Source organism: Gavia stellata, chromosome 20 (assembly GCF_030936135.1).
Source record: "Gavia stellata isolate bGavSte3 chromosome 20, bGavSte3.hap2, whole genome shotgun sequence".
In the NCBI taxonomy this organism is placed as follows: Eukaryota; Metazoa; Chordata; class Aves; order Gaviiformes; family Gaviidae; genus Gavia; species Gavia stellata.
In genome coordinates, this window is record NC_082613.1 from 11,654,396 (window position 1) to 11,669,948 (window position 15,553).

General features: G+C 50.7%; 1 protein-coding gene across 1 annotated transcript; it reads left to right on the forward strand.

The window, feature by feature from the left end:
* The first annotated feature begins 6,286 nt into the window (after positions 1-6,286).
* On the forward strand, positions 6,287-8,688 carry SYS1 (SYS1 golgi trafficking protein). The gene is made up of 3 exons (XM_059827315.1): positions 6,287-6,448; positions 7,079-7,146; positions 7,737-8,688. The coding sequence occupies exons 1-3, from the start codon at positions 6,287-6,289 to the stop codon at positions 7,975-7,977; spliced, it is 471 nt and encodes a 156-aa protein (XP_059683298.1). The 3' UTR covers positions 7,978-8,688.
* The last annotated feature ends 6,865 nt before the right edge of the window (positions 8,689-15,553 follow it).

Consider the following 15,553-nt stretch of genomic DNA (forward strand, 5'->3'; position numbering starts at 1 on the left):
GGCTGGGCACGGCAGAGCTCAACGGAGTGCTGCCGGAGCGGGCTCTAACCGGCCCCCGCCGCCGCCGCGGCACTTATAGGGACGGCGCAGCCTCCCCCCCCACCCCCCAGGGGCGGAGCGCCGCTGCCGCCCGCCCCGCCGGGAATACCCGCGGCCCCCGCCCCGCATCCCCGGCACGGCGGCGGGGTGCCGAGGGGTCTGCTAGCTGCCCCGCACCGGCACGGGCATCCCCGGCCGGGGGGCGCCGGTCTCGCCGCGGGAGCCCGGGCGGCTCGGCTGGCGGGGGAGGGCGGCCGGCACAGGGACCTGGGGACACTGCCAGGCTGATTTCCGAAGCACTTCAGCCCTGCTGTGAAGCCCGGGAGGGCCCGGGTCCGGCCCCGACTGCGCGGGTGCGGAACCTGCTCCGCACGGCGTGTGCCTCCCTACAGCTGGCGTGGCGATAGGCACTAACTTACGGGGGAAGGGGGGGAAAGGGGGGAGAAAGAGGGAAAGGGGAGAGAAAGGAGGAAAGGGGGGGAAGGGTAGAGAAAGGAGGAAAGGGGGGGGAAGAGTAAAGGGGGGTAAGGGGGAGGAAGGAGGAAAGGGGGGGGTAAGGGGGGAAATGGAAAGCGGGGGGGGGGAAGCAGGCAGGTAGTATCCGCTTTCGCAGCATTCCACAAGTGACAGTCTCACATTTGCAGAAAACCCACAACGACTTTCTGCAACTCGCAGCTCGCAGCGTGTCATCGCTGCGGTTATCAGGCGGGGTGTTACATCACAGGGTTCTTGTCGGAGATGGAAAATGAAACTGCTCCATCTGTTTTCTCTGTAAGTGGCAAGTGAAAAAACCCCACACAGAGAAGGGAAGAAACCCAACAGCGCAGTTTAACTATTTCAGTTTTTCTTCTTTCATTAATAACTTTGCCTGATCATGAAAATTTACTTGAGAGCATCCATTTCAGGCCCTTAACAGCCCAAGGTGCACTGGAACTACCATACCGTATGCCCTCTGCATCGGTCCCTTGTTCATGCTGCAGTCATATCAGTTTGCACTTGGGCTCTAGTTCGTAGAGAATAAAGTATTTTCTTAACAGGGAAGCAATGCACAGACTACAAAGCATGTGTGTCATGATCCCATCTGCCAGGTACAGGTGCAAACTCTGCTAGATCTGGTTCTCAGCCCGCTCCAGCACTACAAAGCTATCCCAAGAGACCTTGTAGCCTTCCCCCTGTCCCACCTTAACATGCTAACCCTCAAACCAGAAAGATCTCTAAGGTGAAGAAGCCTTTCCAACTGCCTGTTCCTTTGGGAATAAATAGGTACAGAGGGTGCGAGCTGAGGTCAAAAAGGTCTTCCCAATGTTTGTTAGGACCGTGCCTGCACACGTGACCACTGGCAGGAGAATCTCCTGGCAGCACCGTGCTGAACTGGCTGTGGGGCCGGTAGGCTTCCTATGAAGTGACAAGGACCACTACTTGGAGTTTAAAAAAATTAAATAAGATCTGAAGACAGCATACATCCAGGTAAAGGTAGGAACCAGCCTAGAGGAGGCTGTGGTGGAGTTCCCCGTAGCATGTGTCCCTCTGTGCTCAGCACAGCAATGTATTGCTAAACCTCTAGTTCACCTCGGCACCAAGGCCACCAAGGACACAAGGGAGGGATCTGCGCTGTGGGCTGGGTTACTACCCTTCCTTATTACCCTTGCTTCATCACACAAAGGAGCTGATGAAAGTCACTCCTGGTGCGGCTGGGGAGCCCAGCTCCAGTGAGTCTCCAGCTCTGGATACCCAGCAGAGGTGGGCAGCAGAAGATGGAGAGGAACAAGAGCACATGGGCTGGGTCGAATGTACAAAGACAGGTCCATACCATGACAACATCTGCCATCCAGGAGACAGCCTCAGCAGCATAAGGTGGCCAGAAGCACTCCACTCCTCCCTAACCCTCAAAATGGCACCTGTATTTGTGTGTGTGTGGTCATGACCCCTCTACACCTCCTTCCAGGTAAAGCAGCCACCACAAAGATGCTTTCAAAACCAGCTGGCTGTATTGTGGCTACAAACACTGCTAACTTGCCTGTCAACTTCCTCTTCAAACAAGCACAATACACCATACTCCCCCTGGTTGTCATAGCCTTCAACACACACCCCCCCTCCACCAAAAAGTCCCCCGGCATGGCAGAGGACACCGTTTTCCCTCCTAGGGAAGTTCTGCTTTGACAGAACGGAGAGGAGCCAGTCTGCCTACCTGGCCCAGGGACCAAGCACATTGGCCATCAAAGTCACACCTGCACGCACAATCCCTCAAGCAAACTGATAGAAATCTTGGGCTTCTGGAAACAGAAGAGAAAATTAAACTCGACCCCAATGTATCTTCCAACACTGAGAACAAATTTACGTAACTTTACCGATGACATTTTCAAAGTGGATTGTGTAGATCCACCTCCCTGACACACACACACACACATGAACTTTCTGTGACTGTATCTCGAGAAAATTCATGAGAAGAAATGCAGCCACAAAACTCACAATATGGTTCTGTAAACCCATGACATAAAATAGCCTGCTTCATTTTGCCCTTCAAATGTCCCCTCTCAAAATGCTGACATTATCCGCTCTCTGGAATAATGCAGAAAAATCATGGGTATATGACACTCACCGAGAGCGACAGGACAAATGGGCCCAGAGAGAAAAAATGCACAACTGAAATGTACTTTCCTGAAACCTCACTACAAGTGAGAGAAGCAGAAGAAAAATAAAACACACGTTGAGTCACACATTTGTTCTGGGTGATGAATTCTCACATTCAAGGTGTGTCAGCTCTCCATTTAAAAATTACAGTTGGCAGAGAAATAAGGTAGGCTGGCCACCATTGTTCCGAACGCACTGTTCAACAGTGAACAGTTACCTAACTCTTGCGTTGAAAATAAAAACAATCATCTGCCAGTTCCCAATACATGACACAAACATGCTGGAAGTAGAAAGGAGTGTCCAAATACAATTCATTTGGAGGGTGAGGAGAAATCACATTTCTACATGACACATAAAGAAATGTCTAGATCATCTTGAGAAGGCCACATACAGAGCCCTTTAGACAATTCTAGATCATAAATGCTACTGCACTGGCCAGGAAAAGAGATTCTTCAGCCAAGCTCAGCACAGTTCTTAAAGGCAGATTTTTAAATGAGCTTAGAGCAGAATTCTCAAGCACAAAGAAACCTTAAGTAGAGTTTTAAACAATCTCAGCTCCCAAAGTCCATTCAGTACGCTGAGCTCTTTGGAAAAACACACCTGCACGCTGCGTGAGCAGAGGAAGAGGAGCGACTGAAAACTCATCCCACATTTTGAGCTACTTAATGCCGAGTTACTCTGGAAATGTGTAATCTTAGCCTTACAGTCCCTTTAGCAAAGGTCACCTTAGCACAAATCTTGCCTGCCTGGCAAGACGGAAATGAACCCCAGCAAAGGCCAGTTTAGAGAGCACTGCCCTTTGTACACAGCTGGTAAAACATGGATCACCTAAATAAACAGCTTCCCATTTTAGGCAATGATTCCTGAGGAGGAAAAACAATACCAGCCTATACAGTCATTTCGTACGGAAAAAATCCCTGGCTAAATAGGACATTCTTATTCCACACTCCTGATAAAGAAGTGACCACGATAGTTGCATGTGACCTGGGTACATTCTTAGGGCATCTGCTATGTCCTGGGCATATCGCCACTTCTTCTTTCACCTGCTGCTCTTCATGACCCGCAGATGTCACACACAAAACAGTCAGCTGGTTAAAAAAGGACATTCTAACCAGAAGCCAGGTGAGCAGCACCTACTATGGCACCCTAGAAAGCATAATCTGTCTTTCAACATCCTTTTCCACTTTACGCATCTGTCCTCCACAGCTGCCTCCGACTTTCATTTGAACTAAAGAGGAAGAAAAGGAAAATCGAAAATGCCACTTATTTCCCCAAAAAGTCTGCTCCCCAGGTCCGCTTTAAACCCTTCGCACAGAGCAGGCTCCCTGTGGGGAGAACACCCTCTCTTGCAGGAGGAGGATACAGTCCCCTAAGCTGGAGCAGCCTGGAGAGGAGGGAGAGCTGAACTCAGGAGCACAGACGAACAGACGTGACCAGACAAGATGCCATCGTGAAGTCAGCCAGGCAATGAATTCACGAACCGGGCTGCAGCTGACTCGCAGCACAAATGTCTTTGTGGCACAGCGCTTCACGGTGTCCGTGCTGGTGCACTGCCCGCTCAAGGCGGGAGGGAGCCTCAACTCACACCTCTGATACAACTGCTGCTGTGCCAATGCCTTCAATTACGTGCCAGCAGCCAAGCAGGGAACAGTCTCAAATTTGGAAGGAATTCAAGTTGGCCCCTCCCAAAACACCAGCTCCTATCTTGTGATCCCAAGGACTATTGGATAAATCAGAAATATTGTTGCTGTTGACTTTGGCTGTGGAAAGACACCCAGCAATTATACCAACAGTCCTACCTTACACTAGCTTGGAGTTTTAGTCAGCTATGACTAAACAACCAAATTCTTGCTGGCAAACGGAAGTCAGTCCTATAAAGCATGAAAAGGAAAGAGAAAAGTGAAAATTAGTATCTAAGCAGTAGCATGCACGTCTCGGAGAGCCAAGCACAGCAGATTTCAGGAAAGGAAACCAATTTCTACCAAGAGTTAACAGAGGAAGTGTTGAGTCTCGCAATTTATGCTCAGCAATGTGCTGGCAGCAGACAGCCCTGATAGGGCTGGGATTTTCCCATGTTCATTTCTGCTCTGGCTAAGGCTGGTAAGCTTCTGCAGAGATAAATTCTCTGAAGGCCCAAATGAGAACTCAGCAGTGGTGGCCCACGTCCACCGCCTCTGCCTTGCACAATCCTTTCTAGGAGCGGCAGGTCTGGGAACAGGGAGGAAAATGTGTCAAACCTGCCTCGGCACAGTGACATCCACAGAACGAGGAAGGGAAAACATGCAGCAAAGCTGCATAGGGAACTTCCCATATAGTGACATGGAAAAAACGTCACGAGAGAATGTAAGAGATCATAATCTGAGTTCCCATAGCCAGAAATATTCCACACCCACGACTGATGTGAGCCTACCACCTCCCATAAAAGCTGGGTTCCCTTTTTGTCCACCTCCTCTCTTTTCCAGGTGACAAGAGCTCTGTGGCAACTCCCCCATCCACCAGCGCAGGCCAGGGGTGCCTCCTCTCCTTTTTCCAGTGAAGACCTTATCTCCAAAACGCTCCGTTGCCCCAGGCAGCCTTGGGGATTTTAGTATTCAGTTAGTGACAATTCTCACATCTGAAGCTAAGCAAGCAGGACAGCTTATTGAGGCCACTAAATGAGCTCCAGCAGCCAAGAGCAGATGACAGAGGGGGTACAGATGAGCATGAGGGACTCTGGCACCTGGCCATTTCATGAGGCATGAAAAGAAGAAACCACCACATACCAGAAGAAACCTCCCAAAACAAGCCAAGCCCTACACACGACCAGCCCTCTAACGGAAAGGTGCTGCCAGGGCATACCAGGACTCATAACAACATCTTGGTGCCCTACGGCCTAAAGCTAAAATAAGTACAGCCGGGCAGCAGCTACCAACAGTCTTGGTGCCCGCGGGAGTCGGCCTAGAAATGAAAGCAAATATTCTAGGACGAAAATTTCTTCTGTGTTTGGTATCTGTGTCTTTTTAGCAAGGGCTACCCAGCCAAATTACTGAATCCACTGAAACAAACCCAGATCAGCACCGTGCGGTAGATGGGGAAAGCCCAAAGCACGCCAACATGAGAAAGAGCCGGGTGCGCACCGCCAGGCAGACAGCGCACAGCCGAAACGCACCGCCGGCAAACTTCTCCCGTGTAACAAACCAAACACGTGCTGCGGCCTCCCGGGGAGACCGCTTCCCCTCCGCAGCCGCCCGGTCTGCACTCGAGGTGCTCAGGGGCGATGCCTCAGCCCTTGCCGAAGGCCCAGGCGCTCACAGCAAGGCCTGCCAAGTGCTACCACCGGCCCTGCACGGAGCCGGGCCGCGTTAACCGGTGGGCTCAGCTCCCCGGGGCCGGGTGCTTACCTGCCTCGCAGTGGGGACGGAAGGCAGCGACACCCCCGCCTTGGTGACCCCCGGCCGCGGCTGGGGCCGGGCCCGCCGCCCGCCATGTCGCGGCCAGCACGGGGTCAGAGGGCGAGGGCTGGGGTCAGGGGTCAGCCCCGTGGTCCCGGGAGGAGGCGCCGGGCCCTCCGCCGCGCCAGGGGGCGCTGTCGCGCGGCGGCGGACGCCACTTCCGGCGCGCTGTGGCGGGGCGGGCGATGGCGGCGCAGTTCCGCAGCTACGTGTGGGACCCGGCGCTGATCGTGGCGCAGATGGTGCTGCTGCAGGCGGGCTACTACAGCTCGCTCGGGCTCTGGCTCGCCCTCCTCGGCACCCTGGGCAGGACCGGGCCCTCCCTCCACCAGGTCTTCAGCGACGAGGTGAGGGCGCGGGCCCGGGGGGCTGCCGTGGGCACGGGCCCCTGGGGCCGGGGGGGCCTTGCTCGGGGGCTCCCTGCGGGGAGACAGACCCCGCTCCCTGTGCAGGCCTTCCACGGCATGAGAGACAGCCCCCCGCCGTAGGTGGCACCCCGGTATAGAGACAGAAACCCTCCCCTCCATGTAGCAGCCCCCCAGTATAAAGACAGACCCGCTGTCTGTGTAGGTGCCCCCAATACGGAGGCAGACCCCTCCCTTTGAATAGGTGGTACCCCCGGTGTAGAGACAGCACCTCGCTGCGGAGGTGCCACACCCTGGTATAGAAACAGACACCTTGTATAGGTACCCCCGGTATGAAGACAACTGCCCTCCCCCATAGGTAACTCCTTGTATGGAGACGCACACTCCACACCCTGTTCAGGTGGTACCCCTCAGTATAGAAACAGACCTGTCCCTTTTCTGTAGGTACCCCCAGGCAGAGAGACAGACCTCTTAGAAGAGCTGCCGTAGCTGCTCAGGCTCCTCTTACGGATCATAGCACAGGGCCGTGCTGATGCGGCCGGGCCACGGGATGAGATTACGTGCTGTGGGCTGTGATTTGTGCCGCGGTTTCCTACTAATAGTCCCGTATAGATTTTAGGCTTCTCAACCCCGCCTGGGAGGCTCTCCATGATGGCTTTCATCCTCAATGCGCTCACCTGGTAAGTCGGCAACTAGCTGGAGCACCTGTGTCTTGTTCTGTCTTAACATGAAACTTTAAGAGAACTCAGCATGACCTACTGCCTCTCTCAAAACGTCTTCCGAAAGCCCTGTGCCTGGTTGAGCATGTCTACTGAGCGCAGCTGGGAACTGCTGACTCCTGACTTTCTAGCTCCTGGATAAGTCATTTCACTTCACTGCCTCAGTTTCCTAGCTGGGAATGAGATTTGCTTCTATGAGAGATTTTACTGAAGGTTACAATTAACGGATATCAGCAAACAGTGATCTATAAACAAGAATGTATTTTGCCCCTGCCACTGTGCAAAGATTACTGGGGTAGATTGTGCAGAGGGCCAGGCAGGAGTTTTTAAACTAAAAGCTCATTTCCCTGCCGTCAGATGATTCAAAAGCTGTAAGCATTTAAGTTTTGCTGCAGTGGCTGGGAGCAAGGTCAGAAACAACCCATCCTTAAAACATTTAAGTTTTAAAACAGCTAAATAATTAGCACCGACAACTTCTAATAGCTCTTGCTCTATCACCTTTTCCATAGACACAGTGCAGTTTGTTTATAATCTCTGTCTTTATTTTGCAGTGCTCTGGGCTTGCTGTACTTCATCCGCCGAGGAAAGCAGTGCCTGGATTTCACAGTCACGGTTCACTTCTTCCACCTTCTGGGCTGCTGGATTTATAACTCGCACTTTCCCTCGACCCTGACGTGGTGGCTGGTGCACATCGTGTGCACCGCACTGATGGCTGCAATCGGGGAGTACCTCTGCATGAGGATAGAACTCAGAGAAATCCCCCTCAATTCTGCCCCCAAATCCAACGTATAGACTCGCTCTGGCAACAACATGCTGCATTATGTCATTGTTTCCAGCACAAGTGCATCTAATGCCTGAGAATCATCACTGAAGAAGCACAGCAGGTCTGTTTAGACTTTTTTTTTGGGACCTTGATGACTGCATGAGTGCGAGCATCTCCTCTGGCATCAGCTGACAGCGGGGGAGTAGCAGATGTTTATTTTGTTAACACAAAGCATTTAATATGACTATATGGCGAGTGTGCTCTTAAACTCTTCACTCATGAGACTGTTAAAAGCCAGGTAGCAAAACTTGATGCATGAGGAGCATCTGGAATTTAACAAATATGGGAGTGCCCTGTATGGGTAATGCAATGGTCAGCTCTTGCAGGAGCTGGCACAGTGAGCAGTGGGGCTGGGAGCTGCTGCTTCTGATCTGTAACTTGTTTGGGCTTTGGTCGGAAAAAAGTCAAGGAAGGGAATGGATGGGGAGAAAGAAAGTAGTTGTACTTACCTGAATCACCAGCTGAGACCCTAAATAACCTATAACATTAGATGGGTTTGTTTGCTGTTTCCATGTTTAATACATAGAGATGTCAGACAGCAGTTTGCTGAAGAAATCTTTTGTAATAATAAAAATATTATGTTGCTGTGAGCATATTATGGGAAGCTGAGCACTTCAAGAAATACCATGAGTGTCTGTATCATGGTAACAGAAGGATACGGCCAGAGAACATGATGTGGCTGTAAGATGCCCACTGTCTAGGGCACATAAAATTTCCTACAATAAATATTTCATACCTCTGCTCTGAAATGAAGGCATCAGTGACTGCTGTCTTGGGAAGTCCTCGCTTCAGGAGTGTTAGCAATCCGGGGTCTCTACATCCCATTTCCATTATCCCTGGAAACATTCAAGGTCAGGCTGGATGGGGCTCTGAGCAACCTGATCTAGTTGAAGATGTCCCTGCTCACTGCAGGGGGGTTGGACTAGATGACCTTTAAAGGCCCCTTCCAACCCAAACCATTCTACGATTCTATGTCCAGCCTGAGGCTGGAGCTGTCCTGGAGAAGCCTGCAAAGGTGTCCTGGAGCCACACTGCTGCTGGGTCTTCCTGTCAGGCTTCCAAAGTCTCTGGTAGAGGCGATATTTAGTTAAGTGAGAGACTGCAGCTTGTTTCTCAAAATAATAGGATGTGCTTTATTTAGGGACACTTCAAATAAACATCACCTGTGGGCAGGCAGGGACACCACCTTACTGCTGAGGGGCTAAAGCTGGATGGTTCTTCCAGATACTGCAGCAGCCCAGGCAAGCAGACCTGCATCCTGCCTGGTTTCCACTGAAGGATGGCCAGCTGGTGCGGTCCCAAATGAGGGCAAAGCCAGTACTAAAGGCAGATTTTCTCCTGTGCAGCATCTTGCTGTAGTAACTTTCCTTTGTATGTCAATATTTGTAAGTGTTAATTTGCATAAATTATTTGCTAATTCAGTTTGTTGAAAAGTGGTGGGATGATTTGAGCTGCAGAAGTTGATAAACTCTTTGAAGCTGCTCTTTTGACTTTTGTTACTGGGGGAGCTGTATTTCATTTCCTGCTCTCATATTCAGATACTGTAAATTGAGGCAGGATAACATCCTGACGTTTTAAATACTTGGCAGGTCTGCCGCAGAGGGGGATAGCCAGTTACATTTATTTACACAGAACTTTTATATTCTGAGATTTTGCCAGGACCTCTTCCTGACCAAAACCCCTTTAAGCAGAGTTTTAGAACAGCAGCAGTCTTTCAGAGGGAAGAGTTTATACAAGTTTTTTTCTGGGCAGGAGCCAACACTTGCTGGAAGGCCACCCGGAGGTCACTTCCTAGGGCTTCCCCTGCAGCTCTGCGGTTCAGTCAGCAAGCAGTTCATCCCTTCTCAAAATCTGCTCGTTCCTCATATATAAGGATACTTGCCTTTCTTCCAGTCACCTTCAGCCTAGATATAAACTGGTCTTCCAGTAGGTGCCAGTATCTCCTTCAGAAAGAGCGGCAAGTGTGCATGCGATCGATTGGCATCAGGGCGCAGAGCAGAAGGCATGCTTTGCCTCGGGGCTGACCAACACTGGCTTGGTGTCAGTCATATTTTAAGACTTTTTCAGGGTCATTTTGTCCTCTGCTGCTTTTTGTTGCTACGCTTGAGAAAGCATCCCAGTCCTGCACAGGAGAAGTTTGCAGGTTTACTTCAAGGCTTAACACCACACCAAAGTGTAGTGTGAACTGTGTTCTTCAGGGGTGGTCTTAAGGCAAATGGGAGCTAGGAGACTAATTACAGTGAATATTAACGAGCAGAGGGAAAGCCACATTCATCCCATTTCTTAAAGGAGAACGGGCAGCTGATCCCAGAGTTACTGTGACACCGTATTAAAGAGGTGCTATCTTTGTTCCCCTTTAAGAACAGGGATGAAAACTTTGCACCCAGGAACACTTACCTCCTTACTTTCTGAATACATGAGATATGCTGTAACTGCTTCAGCAGCCTCCCTTGCAGTGGAGGGTAAAGTGGGTACAGCTTTGTGTCTGGAGACACTCAAAGCAAGGCCAGGAGAAGAATCCTTGACAAATGTGGATTTAACAGATTCTGCGGGACATCCAATGGGCTGCACTGCATCAGCATGAAGTGTGCTGTAACATTAGAAATTCTTTCTGAAAGTCTGCTGACTTTGCCTTTGAGGACTGAATCCGTATATTACTTTTTTTTTTAAAGGAAATCTACTGTAATTGTCCTAGTCATAGGGGAAGTGCTGCTAAAAATGAAATACTGATTGAGGAGGAAACCTCTGAAACTCATCACTCCCATACTGTGAGACTTAATTTTCACTCACATGCTTTCAGTCAGATTTAGGAGCACCTTTGGCTTTAAAAAAAAAAAAAAAAAGTCTGCTGCTCCATACCTGAATGGTGGCAGATGGTCTTTGTTTCTTAATGAATTTTTGGGGTTTTGTGTGCAGTAGAGTTGAGGGATTTGCTTCCAGGGAAAATTTTCCCCAACACCTGCTCTTCTTAGAGACAGTGGTAGTGTCAGCTAGCCATTTGCATCCATGGTTTTGCAAAAAGAAGACTTCTTGGAGCTCTCTGCTGAGACTTTTACATTCCCCTTCCGCAAAGCTGTTTAAAAGTAGAAAATTTTAACAGAGAGGAAGATGCTAAATCCAAAGAGAAGTTAAGAGTTGTGGGATTTTGGGGGATTGTGCTTATTTGTTTTCCTAAAGGCATTAAACACCTATTCTAAACAAAGAGCAGGTACAGGATTTGGATCCAAAAGACTCCATCCTGGTTGTAAATGATACCCACCTGCTTCAGCTTTCCCCAGCTACAGACCACAGGCCGGAGAAGAGATAACAGGGGGAGAGGGAAACAGGATCAAACATCATATGCTGCTGTTGGAGCAAAATAAGAAGAAAAAAATGAAGCAGCTGAATGATACAAAGCTGAGTGGTTCGCTCCAGGTTCTGCAGTGCTCTGGTTTACCCTTTCTCCACTACTTATCTTAAGGCTTTGTGCCTGAGACGCCGAGTACGTAAGTAACAACTCTGTTGTCTGTAGAAAGCCTAGGTGTCTTGCACTGAAGTGCTGTCTCAACACCAGCTGCTCCTGCCTGACTTATTTCTTGGAATTTGCCTCAATTTATTCATACCTCCTGCTGCTGCAGGAGCAGAGTGTTAAGTGCTAGGGAAGGTAAGAGGAAGAACATGTGAATGCCAAAGGAGAGCAGCATGACCCATCATGAAAAAGCCCAACACCACTGTTGGTAAAAAGATCCTTTGCGGTAGGAGAAGCTTGCCTGTGCGCCTCTAATGCATCCAGTGGGATCTCTGGGGCTAGCAGGGCCCCAGATCCACTGCTCACACTCTAAAGCACATTTTCGGGTTTGGGGACACCGTTTCAGAACCCCCGGTCCATTTACTGCTGGTGGTATCTAGTGCTGTGCCCACTCCCACAGCAGGCAGTGCTCAAAGCACTGGTGCGAGGTCTTCATTCAACATTTCTCAGGACCACGAGGAACCATGAGCACACCGAGCTCCGCACAGGGCTATCCTTCACTGTTAGCAGCTGCCTGCCCCTCCTGAAGACAAAGCAAGTGCCCTGGTAAGGGGCCAAACACTCTGGGAAAGCAGCCAAAGTGATGTGTGCCACAACTAGGGAAGTCAGGGTGAAATACATGGCTAGCTAAATATGGACGTTTCAGATCTGATGAAAGACAGATGAGTCGCATAATTTGAACATGGATTTCACCACCACATCCAGCTGTTGAGCCCTGGTTTAGAGCATGATGAAGACCAGCTCCTTCCCCATTCCAGAGTGGCAGTACCACATGGGGAACACATTGGAAGCGGTAGAAAGTCCCAGCAGGACTCGCTGTGCTTCCTCTTAGTGAGGAACTGCCCCAAAACCCTCACAGGAACAGGTTACAGACCCACACTGGGTCTCCATGGCTCCTACAGCCCTGCACAGCCAGGCAGGGCACAGAGCTTCATTAGCATCCTTAAAACACAGAACTGCCTTGTACTGCCCAATAATATCGTTGCGTTTTTCTAACATAGCCAGAAATCACCTGCAAGCACCTCTCTATTGCAAATACTTCCATGCTTGTACTGAAGCTGCAAAACTAACAATGCTCTGAGCTGCAAAGTAGACAAGAGACTGTGCTATTGAACAAGAGCCAGGACAAATAACTTCTACCATGCTGTAGGCTCTACAACAAACTTTAATACTCTGGAATGACACACTGCCACCCACAAAGCTGCTTACAGGTACCTTGGGGAAAGTTTTAAAGCAAAACAGTTGCTACAAATCCTTTTTGCCCTGCTAGCTTGACACTCCCTCTCCCCCCAAATATTTTTGTCCTCTATTTCCTTAGAAAAGGGATTTACACATAACATGGGAGTTACTCAGGAATCCAGATGTGTGCAAGATAAGAGGTCATGCACCTGTGATTGTTCTTCAGCAGGGGTTTCACCATGTCCTCAAAGAAAAAAGACCAGTACAGGGCAGTAAGGACTCCTTTCTGCCTTTGACAGGATATACACCGTCCCCTGCACCTCACAAATCATTAGTAAAAATGCCCGTCTTGTTTTCAGTGCCCAAATCAAAAATCTGGAGAGTTGATGTGGTGTGAAGAGTCAGCAAAGTAAACAGGTGTCTTTCCAGTAGCCATAGAAGAATGCAAAAGTATTCAGCGTTCCCAGCTAATTCCTCATTTTTCCCCCAAATCCTCTGCTCCACATCTACAAGTTCCCAAATTCTGCAGTCAGCCAGATCTGCATTTGTGCCTTGAGTCAGAAGGGGACAAGCATTAGCCCAAATTACAGAGAAATAGCAAAACCCAGGAGACGCTGCTGAGTTCTTCCACGTCTCATAGGTGCAGGGTGGAGCCAAGGGTTTGCTGTGCACAACACAGTGCATTCCTTAAAGTTTTGGAAAAGTTATCAGAAAGACGCCACAACACATGCTGCCACCACCTTTGTGCGATACTTACAGAGCTGCAGTTTCTAAGTTCAGCCAAGTGATGACGAGGGGGATGCCGAGGACGGAAACGTTGGGAACGTGGGTCCAGGCAAAGCTCTGGGCCATGCTGGGGCTGCAGAGGTCAAACAAGCTGCCTTGAAATTTGATTTTTCGAGACTCGCTTCTCAGCAGCTCCCAGATGGCCGCTGCTTCCTTCTGGCACTCCCAGAGCGCCGTCAGGGCACACGTGTGAAATTCATCCCAGTACCTGCAGCCAGGGAAGACACCGCACCATCAGTCCCCTTGTAGCAGCACAATGCAAAGAAGCCGGGCAGAGCCTTCCAGCCCTAAGCCCATCCTTCCAGCAGCAACAACCTTGATATTTTGTCATCCCCTCCATCATCTCCCAGAGCATCTTGGCTAAAACGCCAAGCATCAAAATGCACTGAAATTATTTCATGCCCTTTTTTTTTCTTCTTTCTCTGGAAGTCAATAAAATCTATTATTTTCCATCAACAAATGTTTCCCTTCAGCACCAAGCACCCCGAGTCTCTAAAATGGGCTGCGAACAAAGGCCCAGCGCGTTTCATTCATAGCTTTCGCCAAGCTGAGTCAAGGGCGAAACGCGAGCACAAAGCAAGGAGAAGGACAACACCTCCCGCAGACCACTGCAGCTTTCTAACTAAGGTATGGGCAGGGGCGGGAGGAGTTATTCACTGTCTTCTCATTAGAGACATCTCCATTTATCTGCTGAGTATTACCCTGCACAAGTAGAAGCCGTTCAATGGAAAGAGGCTCTGGGGTAAGCACCAGGGAAAAACAACAGGACAGACAAAGATAACCCCTGATCCTGCAGGAACAACTGGGGAGCTGCTCGCTGAAGACCCCTTGGCTGTCTCCCCTGGGGACGGCAACTTTGATTTATTTTTTTTTAATTTTTTTCCCCCAGATCCAGAGCTAGAACCAGGCAGGGGAAAATCCCAGCAGAAATGGGGATGAAAACCGCAGCCCCAGAAAAGACTCTCCAAGGAGGGGTGCAGTGGACACCACCCCGATGGTCTGGCACGCTGGGGCCAGCACCACGCAGGATGACCCCCACGCTGCATTTATCCAGGGCAGTATCTAGCCTGCCAAGGCTTTATCCCCTCCTGAGCTCCTTCCCTACCTCTGGTGAAGAAGCGCCGTGGCTCTGAAGACGCTGGTTTCGAGCCGTTCCCAGTGACCTCCCTCCCACAGGTGTCAAGCTGAGCAGGGGTGGGTGGGCTCCAGCTGACCAGGGACGAGGACAGCAGGTACCAGGCTGGGCCATGTCCCCCCGCGTGGTGTGGGCAGGACCGGAATGGGCACCCCACCCGATTATTTTTTTTTGGCTGCTGAGTACGGAAGGATTAGACTCCGTACTGGACTCCCCAAAGTTGGCTGCAGGTGCTGCTCTGTGACAGGGAGGGCACCCACAGCCTGGCAGGTTGCTGCATGCACACTAGCGTGTCCCTAAGTCCCAACACAGCTGAATTCACAGGAAGGGTCTCTCTTTTGTAGGCACAAACCCAGAAAATAAAATAGCAGGAGCCCGAAAGTCTCAGCAAATGCCACGAGCCGTCCTCTCCTCTGGAAGTGTTTCCTCTCCAAAACAAAAACTTCCCCAAGGGCCAGATAAGGCTCTGCGCCATGCTTGCCACTAACTTTCCCCCCCAGGACTTCTTTCAAAGAGAGCTTCTTTTACCTGAAAAGAGCTTCACAAAAGCATTTTTCTATTGCAGCTTCTTTGGAGCGACATAGGTCCTGGCACCCGACACCGGGGCAACGCAGAGACCAGCCACGGGCAGCACCCCGCTGGGTCGCAGCCGGCTCCCCAGCCTCTGCCAGCCCACAGCACCAAGCGACTCGAACCCCGAGGCACCCTCCTGCCCTCCCCTCCCCTCCTCTCTTGCTCTCCTGTCCCCCATTTGCTGGGGCTGGGCACCACCTCCAGGCCATCATTCACCCGCAGGCTGGGGACTGCCTAGAGGACAGGAGCAATTGCTCTGCCACCTTCCCCGTGCCCGACAGGACACCAGGCACACGTGCCACCCCCGGGAAGGAGATGCAGTCTGGCTGGCCGAGCGGGGACCCTGTGCACGGCAAGGGGACAG

What these genes read in the sequence shown, in the direction of transcription:
- SYS1 (XM_059827315.1), top strand. Translation starts at nt 6,287, where the DNA reads ATGGCGGCGCAGTTCCGCAGCTACGTGTGGGACCCGGCGCTGATCGTG. An exon ending in ACCAGGTCTTCAGCGACGAG is followed by an intron (nt 6,449 to 7,078) that starts GTGAGGGCGCGG and finishes AGTCCCGTATAG; the next exon opens with ATTTTAGGCTTCTCAACCCC. An exon ending in ATCCTCAATGCGCTCACCTG is followed by an intron (nt 7,147 to 7,736) that starts GTAAGTCGGCAA and finishes TTTATTTTGCAG; the next exon opens with TGCTCTGGGCTTGCTGTACT.